This window comes from Varroa jacobsoni, unplaced genomic scaffold (genome assembly GCF_002532875.2).
Source record: "Varroa jacobsoni isolate VJ856 unplaced genomic scaffold, vjacob_1.0 scaffold_475, whole genome shotgun sequence".
NCBI lineage: Eukaryota > Metazoa > Arthropoda > Arachnida > Mesostigmata > Varroidae > Varroa > Varroa jacobsoni.
This window is the reverse complement of record NW_019213377.1, coordinates 1-24,675: the sequence shown is the minus strand read 5'-3', so window position 1 is coordinate 24,675 and position 24,675 is coordinate 1. Positions and strand designations below refer to the sequence as shown.

Genomic DNA, 24,675 nt, shown 5'->3' with positions numbered 1-24,675 from the left:
TGCTTTTGTTGTCGGGCCTGATTGGCTGGCTAGTTCGCTTACAGCGGAACTTAACGGAAAATATAATTTGACAAAGGTGCGACACATCAGGTGTTTACTTTGTAAAATTTTCCAAATTAATTTATTTGTTATTGTCGGCAACCGGCCGGACGGTACTATAAGCATCAACAAATCTCGGTCCACTTCGGCCATAACGTAATGCGACTGCAAACGATGATGCCCTATGACTATGAAGTGTTGTAGCACAATAAGAACAACTTATTATGATAACATTGTTGATTATTATTAGTGACTCTAATAACATTAATACGAGAGGAAAGTGTGCAGGGAACCAGCGCTAGGTGATAGCTTGCTGTACAAATGTACACCCAAATGTAACATGCGGTGCCACTAGAAGGGCGGTGCTATTCAATAGTTGGCTGTGGTAGTGGTCGCAAAAGCTTCGCCGTAGAATTTGCGTAGAGCAGGAACGCTTCTGTTTTAGGTAAATGGGAGCAGGTGAACGGTGTCAGAAAACTAATGTCGGATGATGAAATAATCAGACCTGTACATGAGGTAGGGTCATCGCTGCAATGTTTTGTGTACAGTAAATACCTCATTTTGTTCGTACGTATCTGAAACTTCGTCAATTGTCTTGCGCATTCGTTTGGTAACAAACACTTCTATCTATATATATATATATATATATATATATATATATATATATATAGATTACTACTTGTCTTTCGTATCGACAATTCACTGTGTAAGCCTAACCGCACGAGCTTTGCAGTCTCATAGTACTAGGCACGGTCGGGTGCGCAGATATTTATGCCCAAATTCGGTTATTTATGGCCTGGTTGATTTATGTCAGACTGCCGACAAAACAACGGCATTGCCGATAGGATGACAAGACAATTGGCAAACAACTAGGTATTGCAAAAACTAAAGGAACTTTTTCGAGGGACTCAAGTATCTATCACCTAGAGGCAATTAATTATTTTCCATATAGTACAGAAACAGCGTGTAGATGAGTCTAGCTTGATAAAAACAACAGAATGTGCCTGATAACGCAAACAGTTCCATCGGAATTAAATAGCTATCCGATTAAACGATATTCAACTACTAACTAATATCAGCCCCAAGGGTCCCTTGACGAGTACCCATTACGGTTAGGTAGCGAGATGAAGCCCAATAGTATCTGCGTTATTTGTACGATTATGCATCGCTTTAGCTGCAACTCATCAGACTGGACTTTTCTAGCGGCTGCAGAGGCACACGAGGCGATTCACTATACAAGTGGAAGATAGGATGATAACACAGTGATATTCCCAGTGTTCCGACAGAATGTACGTTTAGCGCAGCGTTCTGTCACCACAACATGACTAAGAACGACCTGATCATATTGTTAAGTGTCAATCGGAAGGTAGCTTTTTGAGTCGTGTTAGGCTGTGATTTACTAAGGAAAGTTAATTTTAGCTCTCGACCTTCAAGATGCTGAGCCATCGAATAAACCTGAAAACCACACCTTAGCTGTCCATAAACAGGACAGATATTATGTTATCATCTTCAGGAGAATATGCTTATGATCAAAATGTTCATACAGGTGGGCTATATTTTCCCCGCTTCTCAGAACAGGTCTTTTTCTTCGTTTTCGAAATTATCTACTTCGGGGGTTTTTTAAAAATCAAGGCCAGTAGTTGAGAGAGTGACCGAGGTCAGTAGAAATGACATCTTCTGCAATTGGTGTCAATATTCATTCTACAGCTGGAGACTGATTCTTGTGTAGAAATGATCCGTTCTTTGTCGTGTAGAAAAACATGTGAATGCGGTTACTGACAAATATACACGTCATGGGCTTCACCTGCGTAGAGATGGGACTTCTCTCGGATCCCAAGTTACGCCGGTGAAGTATTGACATCTAACTCCTATCTTAAAACATGCACCATAGCTTAAAGATCAGCTGATATCTTTCCGGACTTAGATGTACGATCTCATCTTGATCAGCGCTAAAAAGGCTCGATGCTGGGCAGAAATTGAGTGGAATATGTTTTTAAAAATATTATTGCGGGTTTCATCAAAATCCCTGGCGGAAAGGCAAAGTTTTTTCTTCTAACGTAAACGATTCAATTTACAAATGCTGAAGGAACAAACATATCGTGCTCTGAACGATCGCGTATCAAGACTTGTTGCCAAATCGTCGACATGTGTTCCGAAACAGATAGCTCTGTGAAACAAGGCCATTCTGCAATAGTAAGCTTGACTCTGACCTGGAAAGGAATACAGGAATTTCGCAAACGTACAAGACCAGGTCACAGAAGCGATGATTGAGAACTTTGCCAGCGTCAGAGGAGTAGCATCTCGTGATTAATACTTCCATAGATCCTCAGCCAAGAAAGATTAATCCATCTTTTTTGGGAGCATTCTGTTAAAGTTGAGAAGAGCAGGAAACTCCGAACAGAACATGATTCGTACGTAGCGGCAGCACTGTACGGATCCACTTGGGCCGAAAATTTGAAATGGCCTAGTAGACGCCTTCACAAATTTTGAAAATGCCTCTCATGTAAGCGATTTGTTTGCGATTGTGTTTTTTTGATCGAGCCTGTGCCTGAGTCGCTAACAGCAATTTCGAGCGTGTCCTACGACGGCAACCTACATCGGAGCTGAAAGATTATCTTTTTTCCAAAATTACCGAAAAATATAACTTTACTTAGAAAAAAAAACGGGTTATCACTTAACTATAGAAATAACAGTGTAATCCGATGTTCCACTGTAGTAACAAACGAACGGGTTTTACTTTCAGTTAGCTGCTCGAAGCCTAGCCTAGCCTAGACAACCGTTCAAGTAATTCCATTTTAATGTCAGAAAAACACGTTTGTTATACTCTTACCACGGTTAATTTATGTTCAGCTAACTTTAAGTTATTATAAAACAAAGGCGTAAAGCCTGTTCAATTATAGTTTCTCAATCGAAGCCGCTGTTGTTACGCGGTCACAGATATTCGTAAGTGGTATCTATCAATATGGGGCCGGCGTTACGTTCATATCAATTCTCAGCTTTAGCAGTAAAGAGCATATCGGCTTTAGACGGAAAATCGCTCTATCATTGAAGTTCTGGTACCTACTCAAGTATAGGTCTCAAGCTTTAAAACACCCTATATGTATATAATACACTGTAAACTAGTTCGATTCTAACAACAGCGAAAAATATTTGCCCAACGTACAATGAATATTTGTCTATGTCTTATTTTTTTTTTCTCTACCTGCTTGTTACGTTGAGTCGTTCAATGCTCTGGTTGTGTTGATGTTATCATTCTTGTTACAGTTTATCGTATAACAAACGTGGCTTTAGAAAAAAGCGAAGAAGTGCTGCTTATAATTCTGTCCCGCTGTTACTGCCGCAGTTTGAGCAGGTATACGAAGGATGTCCAATGATCAGACCGGCACCGTATCAGAACAGATCGTGTTGGGTCGAAACCGACCCGGCCAAACCGGCTCCGTCCCACGATCAAAATAGAGATTTGTTCGCTTTTTTGAGAACGATACAAAATATAGAAATAGCCGTTGGTTTCCTCTTCTTCTTTTGCTTTGTACGCGCTACGGCCCGCACTATCAGACGCTATCACAGCGGACCCATTACACGCATCGATTGTAGCAGCAGAAATAACAGCGGACAAAGGTGGTTTGCCATCTTAGAGACCGGCCGCAACAATAATAACAGCAGAACAACAAAAGTGTTAGGCTATCGGCGGTAAAATTTGCCGGACTCAGTCGCTCGTTTCTGATAGGGTGCTAGCGTTGTTGTATAACGCATACTCGGATAATGGCGCATTCGAAGGGGTTACCGAATGTGGAGCAATTCCGCTCGCTTTGGCATACTTACGTACGGACTGATTCGATCCGAAGAAAACGGGATTTTGCCTCTGTCCAAACAGGAAAGGGGTAGTAAACAAGAAACAACGGAAAAAGTTAACGGAAAAGAACTGCTAATTTTTGACGCGATGCAGCTGTCGCCAGTGCAGCATGTCGACCTACGGGATTATTCATTGAAGGTCTAATAAGTTGAACATTCTAAAACATGCAGAAAATTTTTTCTTTAAACATAACCAGGCAACGCTAATGGTAATAATTAATTAAAAAAAAGTTGTGCGATTACAAGCCATGTCTCACCAGCTTCGTGCATTGTTTTCCCTACCCAAAACATCAATTAATCAACCGCCATAAGAACAATCTAATTTTTAATAATGCACTTTCTCAAAAAAGGTAGGCAGGGCAAAACGATCCGTCATTTCAGTGCGATCTGCCGAGCGAGCACGCTTGATTAGTACGAAACGTAGATGGCAAGTACTTTCTGTGATATATCAAATGCACAAATCTCTACTGAAATACATATATCAATCTCTAAACAAAACCTAGCCAGAACGGTGACGTTACTCATGAACGTGACACGGATTTGAACATCAGCGGGAACGGGTCCTTACATTTAACGAGATGAAGTTTTTTTCTCCTCGACAGCATTAGCAAATCGACTTTAACAGGACGAGGGGAAAACTAGACAGCGTTGGTCTGCAATACTACCTACCATATTGATATACCGAATTGTTTTGTACCATCAGTAGATTGTGAAGTCTTTCCAAATGCACGACTTCCGGCAAGCTCGTCGAACAGCTAGCTACCTGTGAGAAAGTTCCTTCAAGCGCAATATCATAAATGGACAGAAAGAGCAATGCGGTCACGCACATGGGGCTAATGTCGCGTCTATCTATTGTAGGTAGCAATAGACGCCTTCGCAGTCACAAGCTGTTCTGCTGTCGATTCAGTCGTCGCGACTCGGTCCCACAGAACACCCGAATCGACAATCAAATCGTAGGCAAACCCATGGACGGTGATGTTTTGTAAACTCTTGTCATAAGAATTGTCTTACACAAGTAACTCATCGAAATGTCTGTTGGTGCAAATCCGGCATTTGTCGACCCCGTTCCCGCGTCCCGCCTTCGGATAGTTAGTTCTAGGTCTACAGCTAATGTCCTAGTATCTGATCACGAGGCTAAACAATGTCACTAATAGCTAGGAGATCGCTTCTGCTAGTGGGTAAGATGAACATCCCAAATCGTATATACGATTACGACTGTAGAATAGTCTAAGCATGGATTTATGTATAGTGTATGAAGATCACAAAAACTACATACTCTTCGAACGAGATCCCGATAGTGGGCAGAAATGATGGCGGACGAAAAACGTCTAATATCGCGCGAGAAAACGTCAACTTGTACCGTCTACAGATGCAGTCATGAACTAGGAGACTTTGATAGGCTATGTTTCGTACGCAGTTTCTGTAGGATGGCACGACTTGTTTTAATCGGCCTAACCACTGTGTTATATCTCTGGCTTATATTTTTAGCCGTACATGTAATTTTCGTCCTATACACGCTTGCATATAAACAGTTCGTCGAAACAATTTTTTTAGCTGATATTGCTACAAACTGATAGCTGATATGCGTCATAAACATGTGGAGGGATCATTTCAACGTACGGCGGCAAAACGGGCTTATTTTTGCCTGCCCACTGACTGGCTCTCAATAGAAGAATGAATCGATAACATTCAGCGCGATTAGCAATGTAATATACTAGTTGGTACACAGACTTGGAGTGAGGTTCATTGATTTTTTGGGTTTCTGAATGCCTCAGTGGCGCCCGCCCACAGCTCACTACGCTGCTTCTATTAAGTCATATAGAAAAAACAGGACGGATGCGCACAACTACTGTTCGATTTTACTCCTGACAGATTTGTCTGAAAAATTACTTTTTTTAATGATAGTACCTAACCTAAAAATTAAAAATTGAAAGTGCTAAATACATTTCTAACACCGTAAGATAAAGTAGATGATGTAACTTAATTAGGTTGTAATCCTTTCATTGAAAATCGCGTGACAGCTTGCACGATCTCGCATATAAAAAAAAAAACTAGCTGCCGTTAGACCTACAACAGCTGCCAAAACCCTCCGAACCAGTAAATACGATCATATGTTTGGTTATTTTTTTTCTAGTTAACTTAAGACATACTTGATATTAGGCGATATCACTTATTTATCGGCTTTTTTGCTATTTGATATAGACAGATACATTTGCAGAGTTCTATCGCTTCCACACACCTAAACGGTCTAGTGACATGGTTTGAATAGGACCCTTTTGTTTTTTTCCTCAATTATGAGCGACATCGTTATGCGTACTCACACGCCATAGTAATTGTTATTTTTCCGGCGGTACCGTGTCGCGTCAGAGCTCTCATTAAAATTATATAGAAAAGTACCACACGTTAGCCGTGTGTCGATTCGGCGTCACCGCTCTTCTGCTTAAAAGTTAGCCTAACTTTATTATTGTTAATTGCACAAATAAATTGTGTCAGTTTAGGCGGACGAGTTGGATTCCCGCAACATTAAACCCCTGTTTTTAGTAAGAATAACCGGTCTACCAATGATCGTCATAATCTTTTTTTCGAGCTGAGAATAGCTCAAATTAGCACCAGATTCACTCAAAATTCGGTCGTTAATGTTAGTATATTCTACTTAAAGTAGGATAAGCTCTAGGCCGCTTTCTGTACGTCGCTTGTTGAAAAATGTTGCTTTAGGGCTTGTTAGCATTTGAAGACATCAGTAATGCATTTCTGTCATCCTACATAAAATTTCTGTAGGAACTAAGTAATAGATAAGTTTCGTTTCCCACGAGGCCGAAAGTCCCGGCTTCGTAAGCACCACTTTTCAGCACTAATTAGAATTTATAAAATCAGTGTGGCAATTAAGTTGAGGTCAACTATGCGTCTCGAAAGGAAAATAGCTCCTCGTAGGACTAAATCGTACTTGCCCTACAGATGGTTCCGAAGGAACGTATTATTTTAGTAAACCGCTTATATAAACCAAAACGCTGTACCTATATTAGGCAGAGCGGTGCATTGCAAACAACTTCTCGAGTCCCTTGTTTTCGTTTCATTTCAAATATGTATGTCGTCTGTGTATTCGGCCTTTTAGACATTACGTTCTACCCCATTCGCCAGTCCCTAGGCATATCTTAGCCCCGTCCTGGATTTGCCATTCCATTTGCGCATAATTTGTAATGGAAGGTTCAACACAACAAGGTAGAGAATACGTCGGCGGCGCAAATCGCTGCGGATTTGTCAACTGTGACCAAAAATCTGGTTTGGATTCCGGCGCATGGTCGTCCGAACCTCCCAGGTACGTTCTACAATTATTAGACGGTAACTAGCAGTAAGTGGGCATATCGAAGCGACCGATAAGCCTAAGTGTATGGGTGAGCTTTCAGCTGGGGCTACATTGATCAGTGATAAAGCTATCGGCTTCCAAACTCTAACTAAGCACTGTTCTTGAATATTAGTCGCATGGGTTTTATGGCATCCTGGTCCCGCAAATTTATATCTCTATATCGTTACTTGAACTAGATTATTTCGGTCAAAAAGATAAGGAAATATATTTATCGTACCAGAATCGCTTGACGATCATGCCTATACATCGACTTGCCGTTGACAGGAACAGCTGAAGGTGAAACAGCCATCTTACTTACCAATTATCGCGCACTGCTTTCTTTGTTTAGTTATAACAACAATAACATCTCTTTCTGAATTCGTGAATTAAACACGCAAATATCAGATATCATTGTTCTGCGGAGAATCGGCACAATTTTTACGCGTACACAGCCTCGGAAATCAATTGAACACCGTATATCGTTTTTAGTAGCGTAGGACGCTTCCTATTTTTAACAGCACTCACAGCGGCTCCTCACTTTCTTCTGACAATCACACTTCAGACTTCAGCACTGACACTATAACTTGACGCTCTCAATCGATGCACTTCAAAAGCTTCACCCGCAGCAACATATTTTATAAACGGCCCCGAGCCCGCCTTTTTTTCTTTCACTTAGGTAAGATCTGTTGGTAACGCTTTGTCGTCTGTGTAGTTGTATTCTATTGAAACTGTATACAGTCGCGTACAGGTGCTGCAAAGTTACCGTTTCAATCACGACTGACTGCCCGTCACGCCGCTGTCGTTTCAGACGGTAGGAAACCAGAAATCGCGCCGTACGTTCTCAGAGTTTAAAGACAACAAACTACTACTGTACCCTTTGCGTTCCATGGACTAGAAACCGTGTTTTGCACTTAGGTGCCACAGTCAACAATTGTTTTGGTCCGAGCAGAGCAGAACTCGATGAACCAGCCTGAATGGACTGCAGTTGGGTTTGTTACCGGCCGTTGTGCACGACGATGATTATTCCGGTATTTTACATTACGAATGAGCGGACAGTGGCGGCGGCGGCGGCGGCGGCGGCGGTGGCGGTGGCGGTGGCGGCGGCGGCGGCGGCGGCGGCAGCACGAGTAGGCCTACTGTCGCGTCGCATGCGTTTCTTGTTAGAGTTCCGGACAGATATGCATGCGGGCCGGGAGACAGTACTATGCTGCACCGTTGTGATGGTCGCTGGCCTTTGTGTAGCAGCAACATGCCGTGCGGCTCGCTGCTCTGCGCTCGACTCCACTCACGGGTGTTCCACTCACTGCGGCTCTTTCACCTGACGTCGGCCAGGGGGCGCTGGCGTAGGTGGTGGTGAGTGGCGGCAGCCGTGTGTCCATGTCCCTGGCCGTGAGCAGAAAGCTCCCCGCCGACGCAAACGTAACGGCAGCAGTTGCAGCGGGAAAAGGAACTGTCCCGACTCCAGCAGAAGAAGACGACGACGATTTCTACCGATGGGTAGATGAAATAGAATTGCGCGTGAAGCTATGAGCATACCAGAACTACTATTACGGTCTTTTATTTAAGCTATAATCGACTACGACTCTTATAGCGGCAAAGGGGAACTGAACATCGAAGCTTCACCGACCGTGCCACTGGATACGAACGAATAACGCTGTGGAACATGAAAATGGCTTCAGTCGCATGACTATTATTAAAGGCACCGTTACAGTCTCTGTAATAGTACTTGTAATAGCACCGCCAGTGGCGTTGTTGCTGAGTCAGCTGCTGGCGGTAGAACCTTACTGACCGTCCGACTCGATGTTATCTACTGTCGTTGTCCTTGCGGCCGCCTGGTGCTTGCAGTTCCCTGCGGAACGGAAAGCTAGAGCAGAAGCACAAACGGAATTGGAAAGAAAACAGGAAAGCAGCGAATAGACACCGAAAAGCGACAGCCACCGAAGCAGCAGTAAAAACCGGTAGCAATAGCAGCACCGAAATGGCATTAGTAATGCGAACTGCGGTAGAATTCGACTATGGTAAAATTAGAATGAAATAGCTATGAAAAATTACATGCTGAAGGTTCAATAAGGTATCACCTACAAGGAAACAAGCTGCTTCTATATGTAGAAAAATACGCAAGGGATCGTGAAAGTAGCTATCAGTAACACTGGGGGTAGGAAAAAGGCTGTTCCATTTAATTCCGCTGTATTCGATATTAACGCTGCTAAACTATGATGTTTCGTACAAAAGAGAACGTCTTGCGTTGTAGTTGCAAAAGCAAATCTAAACTGCTAACAATTTCAAAGGTCCATCTAAAATAGAGGTTTTTCATTTTTAAGTGATCCTTGGCCTAGAGTGCCTTGCAGGTTACGACTCTGGGGTATCTTGGACACTGCTAAGGGCCGTGCTTGGCGTTCGAACTGAATAGGGACAAAATACATGTAGTTTCTTTCTGAATCAGGACAGGAACAGGTATTTGGAGGAAAATTAGTTGAATGCGCTGACAAGGACATCCTTTGTGGACCTGCTTATTCGACGAATCTGCCGTCTGCTTCGATCATTTTCGAAAATTCCTTGTCCGAACTTGCGAGTAACCTTTCGATCGTCGTTGCACGCAAAACGACATTGGCACGAGCATACTCACTAACGTTCCGCCAAAACAAATTAGACATAAAAAGTCGAGCAGATTTTTATTTTGGATGATAGTAGATCTAAAAGATATCATACGTTCAAAAGCCGAAACAGCATGAAACATGGAAAAAAGCGCTGAAAGCTGAAAACAATTAACAGCCTGGGCTTCTTTTAGATAATCCGATTAGCGATAGTTAATCTCCAATCGAAATAGATAGCTTATATACGCATGAAGAGTTCGGGATCACCATGAGATTATTGATCAATTTACGAGCTCCTTTAGAGCATGCTAACGTTTTACTTTGACCCGTTCAGACTCTTCGAAACTTCCCTGGAGACTGGCAACATACACCGTCGATTTCATGCGTTGAAACAAAAAATTGCTTTTCCTGACTAACACAATCCCATTTCCGTAAGTTGATAATTTGTATCTATTTGGCCAATAGATTTTTGGGTACTTTGAAGTTGTGTCACCAGGTCGAAAAGCCTTAATATTACGTTTTACCTTTATGTTTCGAGCTTTACGTTCGGTAACGCTGTTAGGCATTGGATTCCGGCACGAAACAAAGTCTGTCTGTGTCCGGGTTCGAACCTAGACCATAGCGTAGGATCGATTAGGACGTAACATTATCTCGAAAATACATTATTATCCACTAGGATATCACGCGGGGGTCGTTTCATCCTTGTCACGTGATCTAGAATTGATGTTCATCCTAAGAATCTGTTTGCAACAAGCAACTTCTAACAACGTACGACTGATACAGGTCCACTATGCTATAGCTGAAATACAACGAAGCACAACGAAATCGTACCGTCGGTTCGAATTTTGTCAAAGTTCACTTAGTTACGTTTGAGTACAGTTACGTATTATAGATACTAGCGCGGTGGGTTAAACGATTTGATTTTTCATTGAACGAGGCCATAAGTGGCTCCTTCGAGTCTCGTCAACGACACACAAATGCTGAAAGGAGCTTAGTCTAAAAAATATATAAATACGATACATTCTCTATATTGCGTAGTAATCTAAGTTGATTAATTTTCGACAATATTTGTATTATAAGTGAAAGTGCGTCCACATGTGTTAAATTGTTTTAAAAATGCTTAAAAAAAATAGAGGAATGCATTATAGTTTATTTATTATGACTAAAATAGCGCGCCATCGTTTTTAAGTTGAGCTAAGTGAAGTGTGAAGTGGTGACGACGACCTTAAAGCAGATGCGTTCTAAGCGGCAGCTGCTTTATCGTAACTGGACGAGTCAACCTAGTTAGCACTAAATAGTACGCCGAGGTACGCGTTCGTTCACAAAAACGTTAGGTCGTTGAGGTTTTTCGTACTGTTATTATTAATTTGTGCTGATCGTGAGTAAGACAACTATCTAGCAGAGAATCGAAAGAGCATGCTTTCCATTTGATAAAGGCCCAAAGGATTAGCAATACTTTGCAACATAAGTAGTTGCAAAGGTATGCTGCTCTGTCATCAAAAAGTTGTAAACAGCTTAATACAGTTCTTATCTATGCTTAACGCAATGCACAGGGGTGGATACCAACCTAATTTCATACTCCCTGCGATTCATGAGGAAGTTTTTTGTATTTCAAGTTTTTCGTTCAATGCGCTTAATTTGCTTTCCCGTATAATGAGTCGTAAGCGGTTTTTGTCCGTTTCAACACTCGAAACGTTTGTATTCCTTAAATAAGGCCACTGACAGGTTTAAACAAACCGCGTGCGGCGCCCCCAAAAGCTCCGGATATACCCACCGCTGAAATAAAGGACTGCTTTTGTGACAAAGTGTAAGGCAAATACGTCATTTTCTCTTGATGTAATAAAACTTTGATAGCATCTGAATCATGATGCCGTCAGGACGTCTAAAGGAATGATTCTGCATGCAACATGTGCGCCGTCTAGCAGTGCTTACAGACCGCTTTACATGTTTACCAGTTATTTAGACCGGTTGGGTATTATCTATATTTAGGAACAGAAATTTCTGTTTTTTTTTTTTACTTTACTGTATAGGAGCATCACGCTTGTTACGGATCTTCAATAACTATATAATAGTACATTTTTTATGAGGCCCTTCTCTGTTGTAGATAAAATTTTGGCCGGTTTTGGTGTAACTTGCACTCAAAATGCGTTCGCCGCTCTAAGGTCGTTAGCTAACTTGAATTCATAGACAAAGAACATTCACGAAAATAAGTGCGACGCGCATGGGCCATAAGCAGCGATGACAAGGGTAAATCATTTACAGAAAAAAAGACTGCCACATGAACAACGTTCTCAAGGGGCCTTGACAAGCTCGAGTATGAGTCACGGAACACTCAGTGCTAATTAAAAGAACGACAACTGCGCAACTTGAATACGTAAAAGTTGCCCTCCTAATGAAGTTATTGTCGTCGTGTCAACGCTTGCTGCGAGTGCCTACGAACAATGTTAGCGTCAACGCAGGGAGAACAATTATGCATATAGCAAACGCTTAATCCTGTTTTGCCCTTACACCGGAAATACGCCAGTGGCCTAGTAGTTGAGGCCTACCGGTTCTGTCGTATAACTTTTCTAAACCAGAACTGCTTCACGAACAGTTCGGTTGAGCTGCTTGACAATATCAGTTTTCGTTTACCTTCTGTTTGTTGGAAGCTGGCCAATTAAGTTAACAGTGAGATTGGCGTCGCAGTTCACAACGTTTAAAGGAAAACGCAATTCTAAATGTGTATTCGAGGTAGGAACTTATGATGATTAAGACAGGCTAGAGAAAGGCACATTTTCTTATATTTACCTGCATTTAGAGTACTGAAGTGGGGGGCCCGAGTAGCACAGGACGGTTGGGTCTTGTACGGCCGATTGGGCACTTCACGGTGTAGCAAAATTTCAGACATGTACCGAAATGGTTGATAGGTGCTTTTTCTGATTTATTAACTCACTCACCTCATAACTTGAAGTTTTGACTCTAAGAGAGATATATATGAATATACTTTGACGCATATATGAGTCGCAAGCATGAGCTTTAAAAATACAAATTTATGAGCTTTGAATTAAAAGCGAAAACATATTTATATCATTCTATAAATGTTATGCTTACATATTAATCCTTTTTGTTAAGCGGATCGTTTGGTACATGTCACAAGGTCTCGTTGAATGTTTCAAACGAACATTTATACATCGTAAAATTGCGTGCCTCGTCTGCGTCGAAACATAGCTAATTTTCATGAAATTTTTATCTTGTTAATTTCCATAATATACAATGATAAAGCCACTCGCTAAAGTTCCAGCTAGTGTTTGGGCAAAATTCACCAGGTTATTCGGCGGCCCCGCGGCTGTAAGTATATATTTTGCCCCCCATCTTGAACATAGTCAAATAAAGTTTATTTCGCTATAGGTAATCATATAATAATCCCATAAACCATATAACGCTCGTAATCATATTGTTTGGTATCACAGAAACAGAAAAACACCTCGTTGTACTGGCTTATACTAATTCTAAAACAGACGCTTCCTTCTCTTGAGGCAAAACTGTGTAAATGAGCTTAATATAAACATGTACATATTACAGTGGATCTTATAATGGTGACAAAACGCCGCTTTAATAGGGTTTATCTCAAGCGACACCGTAATTAATCTAAGCCAAGCTTGGTTCCTGCTTTGAACCCTATCAAGAGCGTCATTGATGTATAGCACTATAATACTGATCTAATTATAGATGCTGAGATAAAGTTGAGTTAAGTAAAAGTACCCCGCAACTATGTGCGCTTGTTATTTTTTATAGAACTAATTCTCAAAACGATAATTTGTTTATTAAACAGTGGGGATGATATTTTCAGATTCAGTAAAAAAAAATCAATAATCAGATGATGATTGCCAAGCTTTATGCGACAAGCATTGAAAATAGGAAACATATAATAACCACAATGGTCCCACTTACACATCCGTGTACTAGCGTTGGTGGATATTCCGTGTTAACCTACTGATATATCGTTACACATAGGAAAAAAAAGATAACATTATGTAACGGACGCAAGGCAGGAAAAGAAGAAGAAGATAAAGCTTTTTAATGAGCCATCTTTTAGAATTTCCACTAAGCTGTGTTGTATTTTCAAATGATTAAATGATCCTTAGTTGATATTTTGGCATAGTTTTATAGAATGATCATTGACCTGTTATGTGTCCCTGTTATGAATCAGAGGTTAAGGGTTAAACGCGTCTGATTTGTTGCTATGTCTTACGAAAAAAAATCCAATCTCGCTTACTTGATCGAAACTTAAGATAGACCTTATGCGAAAACATTATATAGAATTTAAAGCAAAACGCAAACGTTTTTATAATACGACCATAACTGCTCATAATTAAGCCGTGAACGAAAGTCTTGGAACGATATGTGACCATATGGACGACCGAATATATAGATGTAGAGGACGTAAATATTAAGACTAAGATTTGACTAACTAACTTTGCTCTAGTCTTCTCACGAACAGCTTATTATACTGAGTTTGTTTTACACGGTACGCACTGTGCGGACTCTGAATTACCTATTCCTGTCTTCTTGTGGGACGCTCTTGCTGTGTCCTAGCGATCCATGGGTATACCCAATACCGTAGATGTCGCAAAACTATTTGCAACACCGCGAATATTGATATCAGTTTAAATTTAGTTATTCTTATTAAGTTACCGTACTTCCGTAATAAGTGTGGAAGTACGAGGCTGACGTGCAGCCTAGCAATTTATTAAATAGCGGCTTGAAGACTCCTGATGGACTCATGCTTTTACTAGCAGATTAAAAGGTCAAATCTATTTGGAGTAACTGCGGCACAATAGCATTGATGTATGCTTAATAATCTCATTATCTGAAAACGAATTCAGGCTCATTGTCACCGCATTACGGCAACGGATCTATGATGGGAGAGAAGCGATTTCACCATTGTGTTCATTTCCGTAACTTAGACTAAGGTCATTCTGAGTTACAGATATTTACCCTCGACTTATTTAGCAGTCGGGCTATTTCCATAAAAATTAGACGGGCGAAAGGGTTTACGATGCATTGGCCGGCGCACCGCACTCGAAAATGAGTGACGTCCCAAAATAAAAAAGCACTAATACAAGAGCTAAACAATCGCTTTCACTTCTATAGCGTTAACACAACCAGAAATGGTTCCGATTGTTGGCATCAAATAAGCAATTAACAATGACGATAAACTAACGGTAACGTAATTTAAGACACACACATTTGCTTCCAGCAGACTGTTTATATCAGACCGTCTTTATAAAATGATTGTATCTTTCGTGTGACATTGACTTTGTTCAAGCAATATAGTGGCCGCACCTGTTACCGATAAAAGGTATCGCAATCTGTTCACTCTGAAGCTTAAACATGCTCTTTTCAGAACACGTGTATGTACTCATTAGCGCCTGTAATAATCATATGAAACCATATATATATATATATATATATATAGATGTAATACGTATGTTGTAATAGAAATACGGCGAGCTGTCAAAGAAGGTTTTCAATTCTGATTTGAAAAAGATTTTTAAAAAATTGTTCACTGAAAAACGGTCGAGCGAAACAGTTCCTTCTGTTCTACGGTGGCTTCATTCCTTCAAGTCTGAAGGAATGAAGCCACCGTAGAACTTCGGTTCCGTGTCAACCGAACTAAATTCTACCGGTCTTCCCTGTTTCTGAAGCTATTCATTAGTATCCAAACCTAGAATATTAAAATCCAGAAGCGTGTTACAGATTTTTTGAAGCATGTCACAGATGTTGCTCGCAATTGCTCTAGTGACCTTTGGCTATCCAAAATCTAGAGACTGTCTAAATGCAGGAAGAAATCATATAAGAATTTACACTGATGTACCTCTTTCGGCTGATTTTTTGGTAACGCACCACAGACTACAAAACGGACAGAAAACACTGTTTGCTCTTATATACACGCAGTATTAGGCGATGCCAAATCTCAAGATAAACAATAATACTCTCGCAAAATTGCAACATTATCATTTGGTTTCAGGTATTACGGACCGTAGCCGGATGTGGCGCGTTTAAAATGGGTCGTTTCCGCCATCGTGGTCTCTCGCAAAAACAGCCAGCCCAAAAATCCAGCGTGCAAAGCGGCATGCTGTGCCCTTAGAGATGAGACCGGTATTTGTCACTGTGGGGGCGCTGCTTTCGTCTCCTGTTCTGGCTCCGCCCCCACTGAAAGCGACCCATTCATTTAACCAGAACAGCTTACCGCCTTTACCATCGTTTGATTATAGAAACCACTTGCGTGAACAAATATTGCCCCAGGTATGGTGTCTAGCAATAGGCGAATCTCAAATGATGTACCTTAGTGCGAATGCTAAACACAACTGCAAAATATAACCTAACGTATATATAGGTCTAATGCTTTCCGTATATGCCTATGGAATATATATACATAAAGCTATAGCGAGAAAAATGTTTCGAACTTTCACTTTAATTTAAATGGCAAACACTGTTTTGTGAGTTGATTACGATTGCTCACTATCAGTGATGTCTAGTGCTGTAGATTAAATAGGAATGTATGAAGTTACCGTTTAGGGGAAGTTGAACGTTTTCAAAGGTATCTTCGGCGAAGGATAACCTCTTTTTCAACTGATACGGTGTTTCAATGCATAGAGCCCAAATATGAAAATTACCAAGGCCAACTTCGCTCTATCAACAATCGTAGGGCCTTGGCTTTTTCCAGACAATTTGATTTTCGAGAACGCTATTGCTTACCTAAAGCCTTACCCTTGTCTATCGTGCACGGCTTCCACGTTTTTGGTAAAATACGTAAAAGAGTTGAATAGCCTTGGGCTCTCTTTTATAGATAACACAAATTCGTATCATCTGCCGGTTTTTTTTTAGCCATATGAACCTCAATGCTGACTACCTTCCTATAGGGCTATTGCTGATGTACGCAGAGCGGTTACTGATGAGGCGAAAAGAGATCAGGAGACTTACGTGGTTCTTCTATAGAACTGCTATCCAAACGCCGTTCCTGTCCTTGACCACGTCATCAATGGTCACTCTCAAGTGTTTCTGAAGGCCGCTAAGTATACCTTGAGTGATACCCTTCATTGTGCGGTTTGCCTGGCAAAGCATTTCGATACCTGTACGAAAAAAAAAATTAGCGATCGTGCGAAGATGTTCGACAAAAGCGCATCGATGTAATCAACCTTCGCGATTCCTCTTAGGGTGCTGGATGATTGGGCACTTTTGGGAATTATAATAACAATACATTTTACCCAAACTTCTAGAATTCCTATCTCATCCCGTTTGTTCAGTTATCGAAATATCTGCGCGTTTTTGAAGCCAAACTTAACATATATATTAACCCATGCCGTTCGTTGCATTGATAATAAATTTGGTTGATTAATTTACCTATACAAATATATTTGAAATAAGAGACTGTTAGCCCACCGTTTCTTTGTTACATAGAAACATCCTGATTATTCTTCGTATGGAAACATATTGCGCTCTCGGTATCATCTGCGGGAAACTTTTACTGTTATACCCTGAGTTTTATGTCGTTGGAAGCGCATTTCTTCACGATGCTAACGCGACAACTTCCTCGCCTATTAGCCGGAAGGATTCAGAAGTTACCTTGTTTCGAACTTAGACGTAGGCGCATTTCGACCTTTCGGCAACAATCTCAATAGCAGTAATAAAAGCGATAATAATGCTCCATTCGACTTGTCGGATTTGCCGAACCTTAAAGTCGACCTGGGTTTAGTATAACGCTAAACTTAGGCGCTAACGTTTGTTTTTTTACGAAAGCGTACGTGTGCGAATTGAATATCAGCGAACTTAAGTTCTTGACCGATCATAGATATTGTCATTACTACATCCAATCACTGATAGTGAACGCCAGCTCATAGTTACATACTAGGAGATATTCTCTAGCGTAGAGTATATATACAAAAGTTACTATAAGCCGCAGGATAAAAGTTTTCCACAGAAAAAGCTCGACTCCAAGCTCAAGAATAGGATTTCGTAGAAGAGTGCAATAATGAGCACTGATAAATGATCTAAATTGAACGTAGCGTTCGGAACTTGCTACTTAATCCTGTAGGCTTTTCTAATCGAATTTTAACTTAAACTATTCCAAATATAGACCGAGCCAATCATCAAAACGTCCTAGCTTCACAATGCAATCTCGGTGTAACGCCAAGACGATATTAGAAGATTATTCGTTTCTTCAAAGCGATCGCCAACACGCCGCTCATGAGAATAGGAAAGAAGCAATAGCAAACGTCTGTACACATGTAATACATAATATAGATACAAAATAAAACTTAATGTAGAAATTTTTCAATAAAAAGTGACGCGCATTCCCGTAGGATGATGGCCATATTCAGGTCCCATTTCTTCAATTGACCTAATTAAGCCTGTTTGCTTTTTCTAATAACGTCAATGATAATTAATCTATTTACCGCCCGGCAGGTGATTTATTTTCGGTCACATGCCATGCTTCGCAGGGAACATGCTCGTCGAGTGCTAGTAGAGGCTCCTTTGCTTGTCCATGAGGATCCTGCAAGGAGACATGATATGTCTGATGCCGCTTGGTTTGTCTCGTCATCGGAGGATCAGCTAGCACAAAGTGCGTAATCTTTCTTCCATATATTGAAGCTGTTCAGAGAATTCAGGTTATCTTTAGTGGAAAACTTTGAACACTAGCGGTGATACGTTAAATACGTTTTCGAAAACGGCGATATATGATTTTTGTAACTCTTAACAACCGTAGTGCATATTGAAATGGAAATATAGTCTAGAAACTAGAATTTAAAATACAGGCAAAATCGCTAGGGGCTGTTAGAAATTTCTAATACGATCAAAGCGGGCTGAGGTCATATCTTGATGATGGATATTACGGGACGGCCTGTTACAAGTATTATGCTTGGATGACACTGCCATCCATGGTAATATCGTATGCATTTTTCATAATAGAACATTACATACGACCCCACGATCACATCGAATAAGTTCTAGCTAATGGAGAAATTTTTCGCGCGACATAATTATTAAACTAGAAAAATGTCTCCTACAAATTTGTACTCGTAGACGACGCTTTTGATTTATCGTCTCAAGATATTCCGGTAGACCATATAGTTGGCCAATCGGAACTCCCATCCACATCAGTCAATACAGGGACTAAAAGGTTTCAAGCTGGTATTCAGCGATCGTGCACAGAGAAGTCAAGAAAGTCGCCGTTGACAACGAAAGTGGCTGAGGAAGCTACAAGGTGAGAAATAATCTGTACCACTGTAATTTCCATTTATAAAAGAAAAATATCAGAAAGATTTGCATTTCCTATGCAGAAAATTCGTTGATCGTGTTTATAGGCTATGTTTTCTACGTTAACCCTTTCAATATATGGAGATCTAGCAAAGAACATTTACCTTTGAATTTAAATATCTATTTGGGTGAGTTACATTTAAATTGTGTTCTAGTGATTTATTGTACAAGTGTCATTGCATATATCGCCAGGGGGTATAGAGATTGTAAAAAAGCATTTGATTGGAGCCAGCATGATCGGTTACGGAAGCGCAAGTGGCAGTCTCATATAGAAGGGGTAATCCCTTGAGGCATAGCTTCCCTACGATGATGTCCAGTCATCGTCACAGCAGTCAGTTTCCGCGTCATGGGTCATGCAGTAGACACGAACGGACATGACACATCGCTAACATTGTCTTATGTACTGTTGAGCGTCAGAACTAGGAACGTAGGGAACGATACAAATGTTCACGTTTTCTACGTTACTATTATCTGAAATTACCAAAATCACTAATTTCAGTCTTCAGTCAAAAACTTTGTGCGTGGCCAACGGTTCGGTGTCAGCGGTCACTTATCACTGCATGCATTTTCGAATAACAAACATGTTATAGAAGGGACACAATATATACATTTTATAGCACTCAATGAAACTAACCTGAGAAGTTTTTTAATCCTAGTGAACCCGTAAAATTGACAGCCGTACTGTAAATAGTGTTCTGCGAAATATAACAAAAACCCATTTCAGCGCGGCAAAGGACAAATCGAAATTAATGTTTGCAAGTGCAGATGCTGAGTCCGGAAGAGAAGACGGTGCTGGCAGAATATCAGGGCGCCCAAGTAATGTCGGACCCAGTTATCAAGAAACAAGTTTAATTTTCCCGTCACACGACAGGGAAGTTACCTTATCAAACCAAGAAAGCAGTAGAGTCTTATCGCAGGAGAGCGATAGCGTCACATTACCGAATCGAAGTAGCAGCAACAGCGGCAATGCTGCGGCATCGAGCCAAGCCAATAACAACCAAACGTCAAACCAAAAAGTCAATACAGGGTTATTAAAAAAAAATGCAATCGGTATTACGTTGATTAATGATAAACGAAATGGTGCGTCAACTTTCGATAAAGGCGAACACGATTCGGTAAATTCTGGCCAGACCACTAGCGGGGCTTCACTATCCGATCAAAAAGATGGTCATGCCGGTATAGCTCAGAGCCAAATTGCCATTCAAGATAGTGGTTCTATATTTTCGCAAGCAACAGGTGCTGCATCTGAATCAGTTCAGCAAGGAAAGAGTAATGCTTTGTTACCGAACTTGCGGAACACCCTTGTGGCATCAGGCCATCGAAGCAACTCTGTCCTGACGAACGAAGAGAATGGAGTTGTTGTTGTTCCAGGCCATGGGAGTGGCGGGTCCAGTTTGTCAGGCAGTCAGACAAGTGGTGCCGTTCTACCTAAAGGAAGTAGCAATCTATTAACCAATACTGGTGATAGTGACGTAACGCTATCGAAGGTGAGCAGTAGTACGACTGATTTAACCCAAGGAGTAAGCTCTGGGCCGTCGAACAAGGGGGCCACTCGACTTGTTCTATCTAGCCAGACGAGTGGTAGCGTACCTCATAAAAATCCTGCTGTCCAAGATAATTCGCGATCTTCGGATAAGTCAGTGATACATCGGGAGCTTAATCTTGATCATCGGCCGCTCGAGGGACTTCCACAGCTGATGGACGAGGTAGAGCAAAAATTTGCGGAAATGAGTGATGTCGTTGACCCAAATCGCGTCCAGCAGCTTGCCAAGGTAAGGCTATCCGATAATACTAATATCGATATAACTTTCTAACAAAATGAAGATTAATTGTACCCTATGCAGTGAAAACAATTGTGTTAATAATATGTTCTAGCTTAATTTGCATTTCCAAAATATCCGATTTGTCTGAGCGAGCCGCCTCAAAAAGGCAGTGCATTTTAGATAGGCAAGTGAATAATAGGACAAGGTTCTCACCGAGAGCTGACTAGTTTCAGCTGCATGTCTGCCCGATACATTATCCGAATCGTAACTGTAAATTTAACACTTCAGGACCAATGAAGTTTTAAAACTAAAAAATTGGAAATTATTTATCATCTACTAGTTAATTATGCCTGGATTATAATCTCATCCCGAAAATGACTCGACAAACAGACGCCTGCGTGTAATACGCCAATAGAAAAGTTAGTGGCAAGGCAAGCATATTTCTGCTTTTTGGCAAGTTTTTATACTTACATTAAACATGTTTTGCGCGTATACGAATCTTTAGCCCCAAAATTGCAATTACGATCTAGACTTTGATGTACCTCTCCGCTTTCTGTATTTTGTTATTTTTGTACGTCACGAATGCTGCCCAGCATTAATTATTGTTTGTTCCACGTTTCCGATATTTAATTTTTGCTTGTACGAAAAAAAAAAAACTCCTTCTTATGTGTGAATGCTACTCGACTATTTTCCCTTCAGTCATGATTTATTTTTCATATGTATGTTCTCTGATTGATAATCAGTCAATGTTTTTATAACGATGAAGGTGATGGCGGCTTGGGACGCCCACCGTAAGAAAGTGGAGGAAAGCCTGGGCCTGGAAGAGGGTGCTGACGTTGCTGACAGAAGACCTACAATGCAGACGACAACATCGAGTTCAGCAGCTACATTTCAACTCTTTGGTAGATGCTTTAGTATGGTTCATCCTTTGTTTTCAATGCGTTCTCCCTAGAACCATAGTCTGGGTCGAAACAAATTGACATTTTTTCCATACGCACAAAATACGTTGTATTAAAAAGATCGTGAGATAAGAGAACATTACAAACAGTTAATTTGATGTTTCTTTTGTAACGACAAAAAAAAAAGATAGAACATAATGTTGGAAATTTATATGGAGATTATATGCATATTTTAGGAACTTCGAGACGTGTGGTTGGACGCAGCTGGCGACGCATTGCATCCCGTCTTTTTACAGATTCTCTTAAAAAAATGTTGCTCATATTTCCTGGTAAGTCTGTCTTGATTCGTTGAAAATATAGCACTAAATCTCAGCACGGTAAAATTATGCTCGTTTACATGAACACCTGTATCATGAACAAGGATCGCTATGGTCCTGTTGAACGAACTAATACCTAAACATTCCTTAGAACTTATTCCGATAGTGACTGGTTTGCATAAGAAAAAAAAGAGAAAAAAAAAAAAAAAAACCGTCATTTGTCTTCTCTACGATGAAAGGAACGATCTGGTGTGGCGCTGGAAACAAAGCAAATAATGACACCGAACGTCTGGGAGCCCATAACGAAACCGACGCGTGCTGCCGGGAACATGATTTGAACAGTGATTATATCGCCGCCGGCCAGATTGCCCACGATTACGGCAATATTCACAATAAGTACTCATTTACAATGTTAGTATTTTGCAATTTAGCTATTTGTCAAAAACAAACATAAATAATTAAACACGTTTATTCAGGAAATAAAAACGTTGAAACCGATTATGTGTCTGCAAGATGTTAATAAACAAATAGCTCTGTCACTGGCTCACACTACCTGAGAGTCATTTTCAGATCTGGCAGCGCTCACTGTTGTAGCTTCTGTGGTAGGAAGGTCTATCAATATAAGCCTAGAGCAAGCTTTAAACTTGTAAAGCTTCGCTATCCTTGGTTGGTCAGTTGGTCAAGAACAGTTATGTTGCGAATTTTCCCGCGATATCTTTGATGGTACCATATTTGAGCGCAAAAAAAAGTCAGTTTTGCTGGGTATCCTTTTAAATATGTACTTATTTCGGGTATGGCTGTACTTGACCCTCTGCATTCTAGTATGGCTATTCCCACCCTGTGACACTCATCTCTACAGAGGGTCTGAGTTGATGTTTCATAGTCGATTCTGTACTATTGCAGGAGTAGTTGTGAGAGCGATTCGCGATTTCGGGAGTGTCTCCTGCGCAACGTGGCTGGAAACGGCAGCGATTCGTCCGAGGCGGTCGGATACCTTTATTTTACGATTATTAAACCCAAGTGTTTCACCAAAGTGCCCAGCACAACCATTGCACCTAGTGGCAACTGCACTGAGTAAGTGGCTTACGTAGGAAAAGCAAAGGCTTCTCGTTAGCTATAATGCAAACCACGGACTGCGTAGATGACAACTTGTACGGATGTTATACTAAACTAGCGCTAGCGGCAAATGTTGACCGTATTACTTAAATGTCTAGTTACGCTAAATAGCGGGCCTAAATATAGCCAAGATGCACACACGATAAAAGCTCAGTGAGAATTTTTGCCGGTTTAGGATAACCGTTACCAAATAAAGGCAAGCTTTTATGTAGATAGATATGTTAAGTTATTTATGTAAAATTATATTATTATTTCTGCTACAAGCATCTATGTTAAATGATCATGTCACTTCAATTCCATTCTTTGCAAGTAGCTGTTACGTATCGATCTATTAGGATTTTTATAATTACAGTCAACTACCATTAGACAGGATATATAAGCTAGTCACCGTATCTGTTGTTACGTTGGACGCCAATATTGTCAACTTTAGGGCTAAAGAACGTTGCGGGCGATCGGTTAACAGCGACGTAAACTTAACGGAGTGGACAATCCGTGAAAACCCAGATTTCCCCGAGCCAGATCCTCGAAATCGTCTACTGGACGCAGTGCTTGCGGCGCTATCGACCATCCGTTATCTGTTTCCACGCGGTCTTGCCGAATCCTCGGGATCGATACCACTTTTTGGGTAGAAAAAGGGGTGCACTCTCGGTTCCGCGTCAAGTCAAAACGTGCTTTTATGCACAATTTGCAGTACTGCGCAAAATTGCTTTATACAAGTATTCTTCTTCAATAATGATGATGATTGTGACCGTTAATCAGTTGACGCAACGATACATTCAGGGGTGCCAATCGCACTTTCGATGTGACGAAGTTCTATTTTATTAAGGATCAATGTTAACATATTTATTATTTACACACCACCTCTAATATGATATACGTATTTAAAATAGAAAAAAAAAGTGTTTTGCTTATGAACCGAAGTACAAATTGTGCCTTCTTAGACATTTTCGCGACCAATCACACATTTTGAAAACTTATCTCACTTCGTGTCTACCAAATTTCACATTTCTCTGGACTTTATCCAAACATCTAACTTCTTAGTCCTAACTTATTTAACATTCTGCTTACCTGCGAAAAATTCCACTGCGGCTTAGTTAATCTGTTATGACTAGGATCTTGATAGATGTTATTTATATCGGCCTCAGCTTGCGCTCATATATATATATGTATATATTATATGTACATGTATATGTATATATGTATACGTATATGTATATAAGAGCAGTCCGCATTGAGAACGATATGATGTTGTACCGACATCTGACTTAACAGGGCAGGCAGTCTATCTAAGTTATAAATGAATTTTAGTTGAAGATAACTATTATATGTTGATATCAGTGTTTGTCGGATATCAATATTTTGTGTGATATACTATTAATGTGTTAATCACAAATTTAGCTATGGATACACGGCACAAATCTTCCTAGCCTTTTAGCTTCATTCTGTACATAT

At 40.6% G+C, this 24,675-nt stretch overlaps 2 protein-coding genes across 8 annotated transcripts in view; one reads left to right on the top strand and one right to left on the bottom strand.

Moving 5' to 3' along the window:
• The window catches only part of LOC111260778 (uncharacterized), an 86,000-nt gene extending 77,750 nt beyond the window's left edge, over window positions 1-8,250 (bottom strand). For all 3 annotated transcript variants that reach the window (XR_002680546.2, XM_022833781.1, XM_086968451.1), the window contains exon 1: window positions 7,554-8,250. The gene's annotated coding sequence lies outside the window, so the exon portion shown is untranslated. The remainder of the gene's footprint in view (window positions 1-7,553) is intronic.
• LOC111260779 (uncharacterized) overlaps window positions 1-24,673 on the top strand; it is a 74,711-nt gene extending 50,038 nt beyond the window's left edge. The window contains exons 1-10 of one of the 5 annotated variants that reach the window (XM_086968453.1): window positions 12,420-12,558; window positions 15,839-16,116; window positions 18,277-18,433; window positions 18,973-19,075; window positions 19,853-20,900; window positions 21,658-21,805; window positions 22,027-22,119; window positions 22,347-22,518; window positions 23,011-23,181; window positions 23,654-24,673. In XM_086968453.1, the coding sequence (XP_086824579.1) occupies window positions 15,961-16,116; window positions 18,277-18,433; window positions 18,973-19,075; window positions 19,853-20,900; window positions 21,658-21,805; window positions 22,027-22,119; window positions 22,347-22,518; window positions 23,011-23,181; window positions 23,654-23,852 (2,247 nt within the window). In that variant the 5' untranslated portion in view covers window positions 12,420-12,558; window positions 15,839-15,960 and the 3' untranslated portion in view covers window positions 23,853-24,673. Of the gene's footprint in view, window positions 1-12,419; window positions 12,559-15,838; window positions 16,117-18,276; window positions 18,434-18,894; window positions 19,076-19,852; window positions 20,901-21,657; window positions 21,806-22,026; window positions 22,120-22,346; window positions 22,519-23,010; window positions 23,182-23,653 lie in introns of those variants that run through there. The other 4 variants (XM_086968452.1, XM_022833784.1, XM_022833782.1 and 1 more) reach the window with 4 other exon arrangements.
• The last annotated feature ends 2 nt before the right edge of the window (window positions 24,674-24,675 follow it).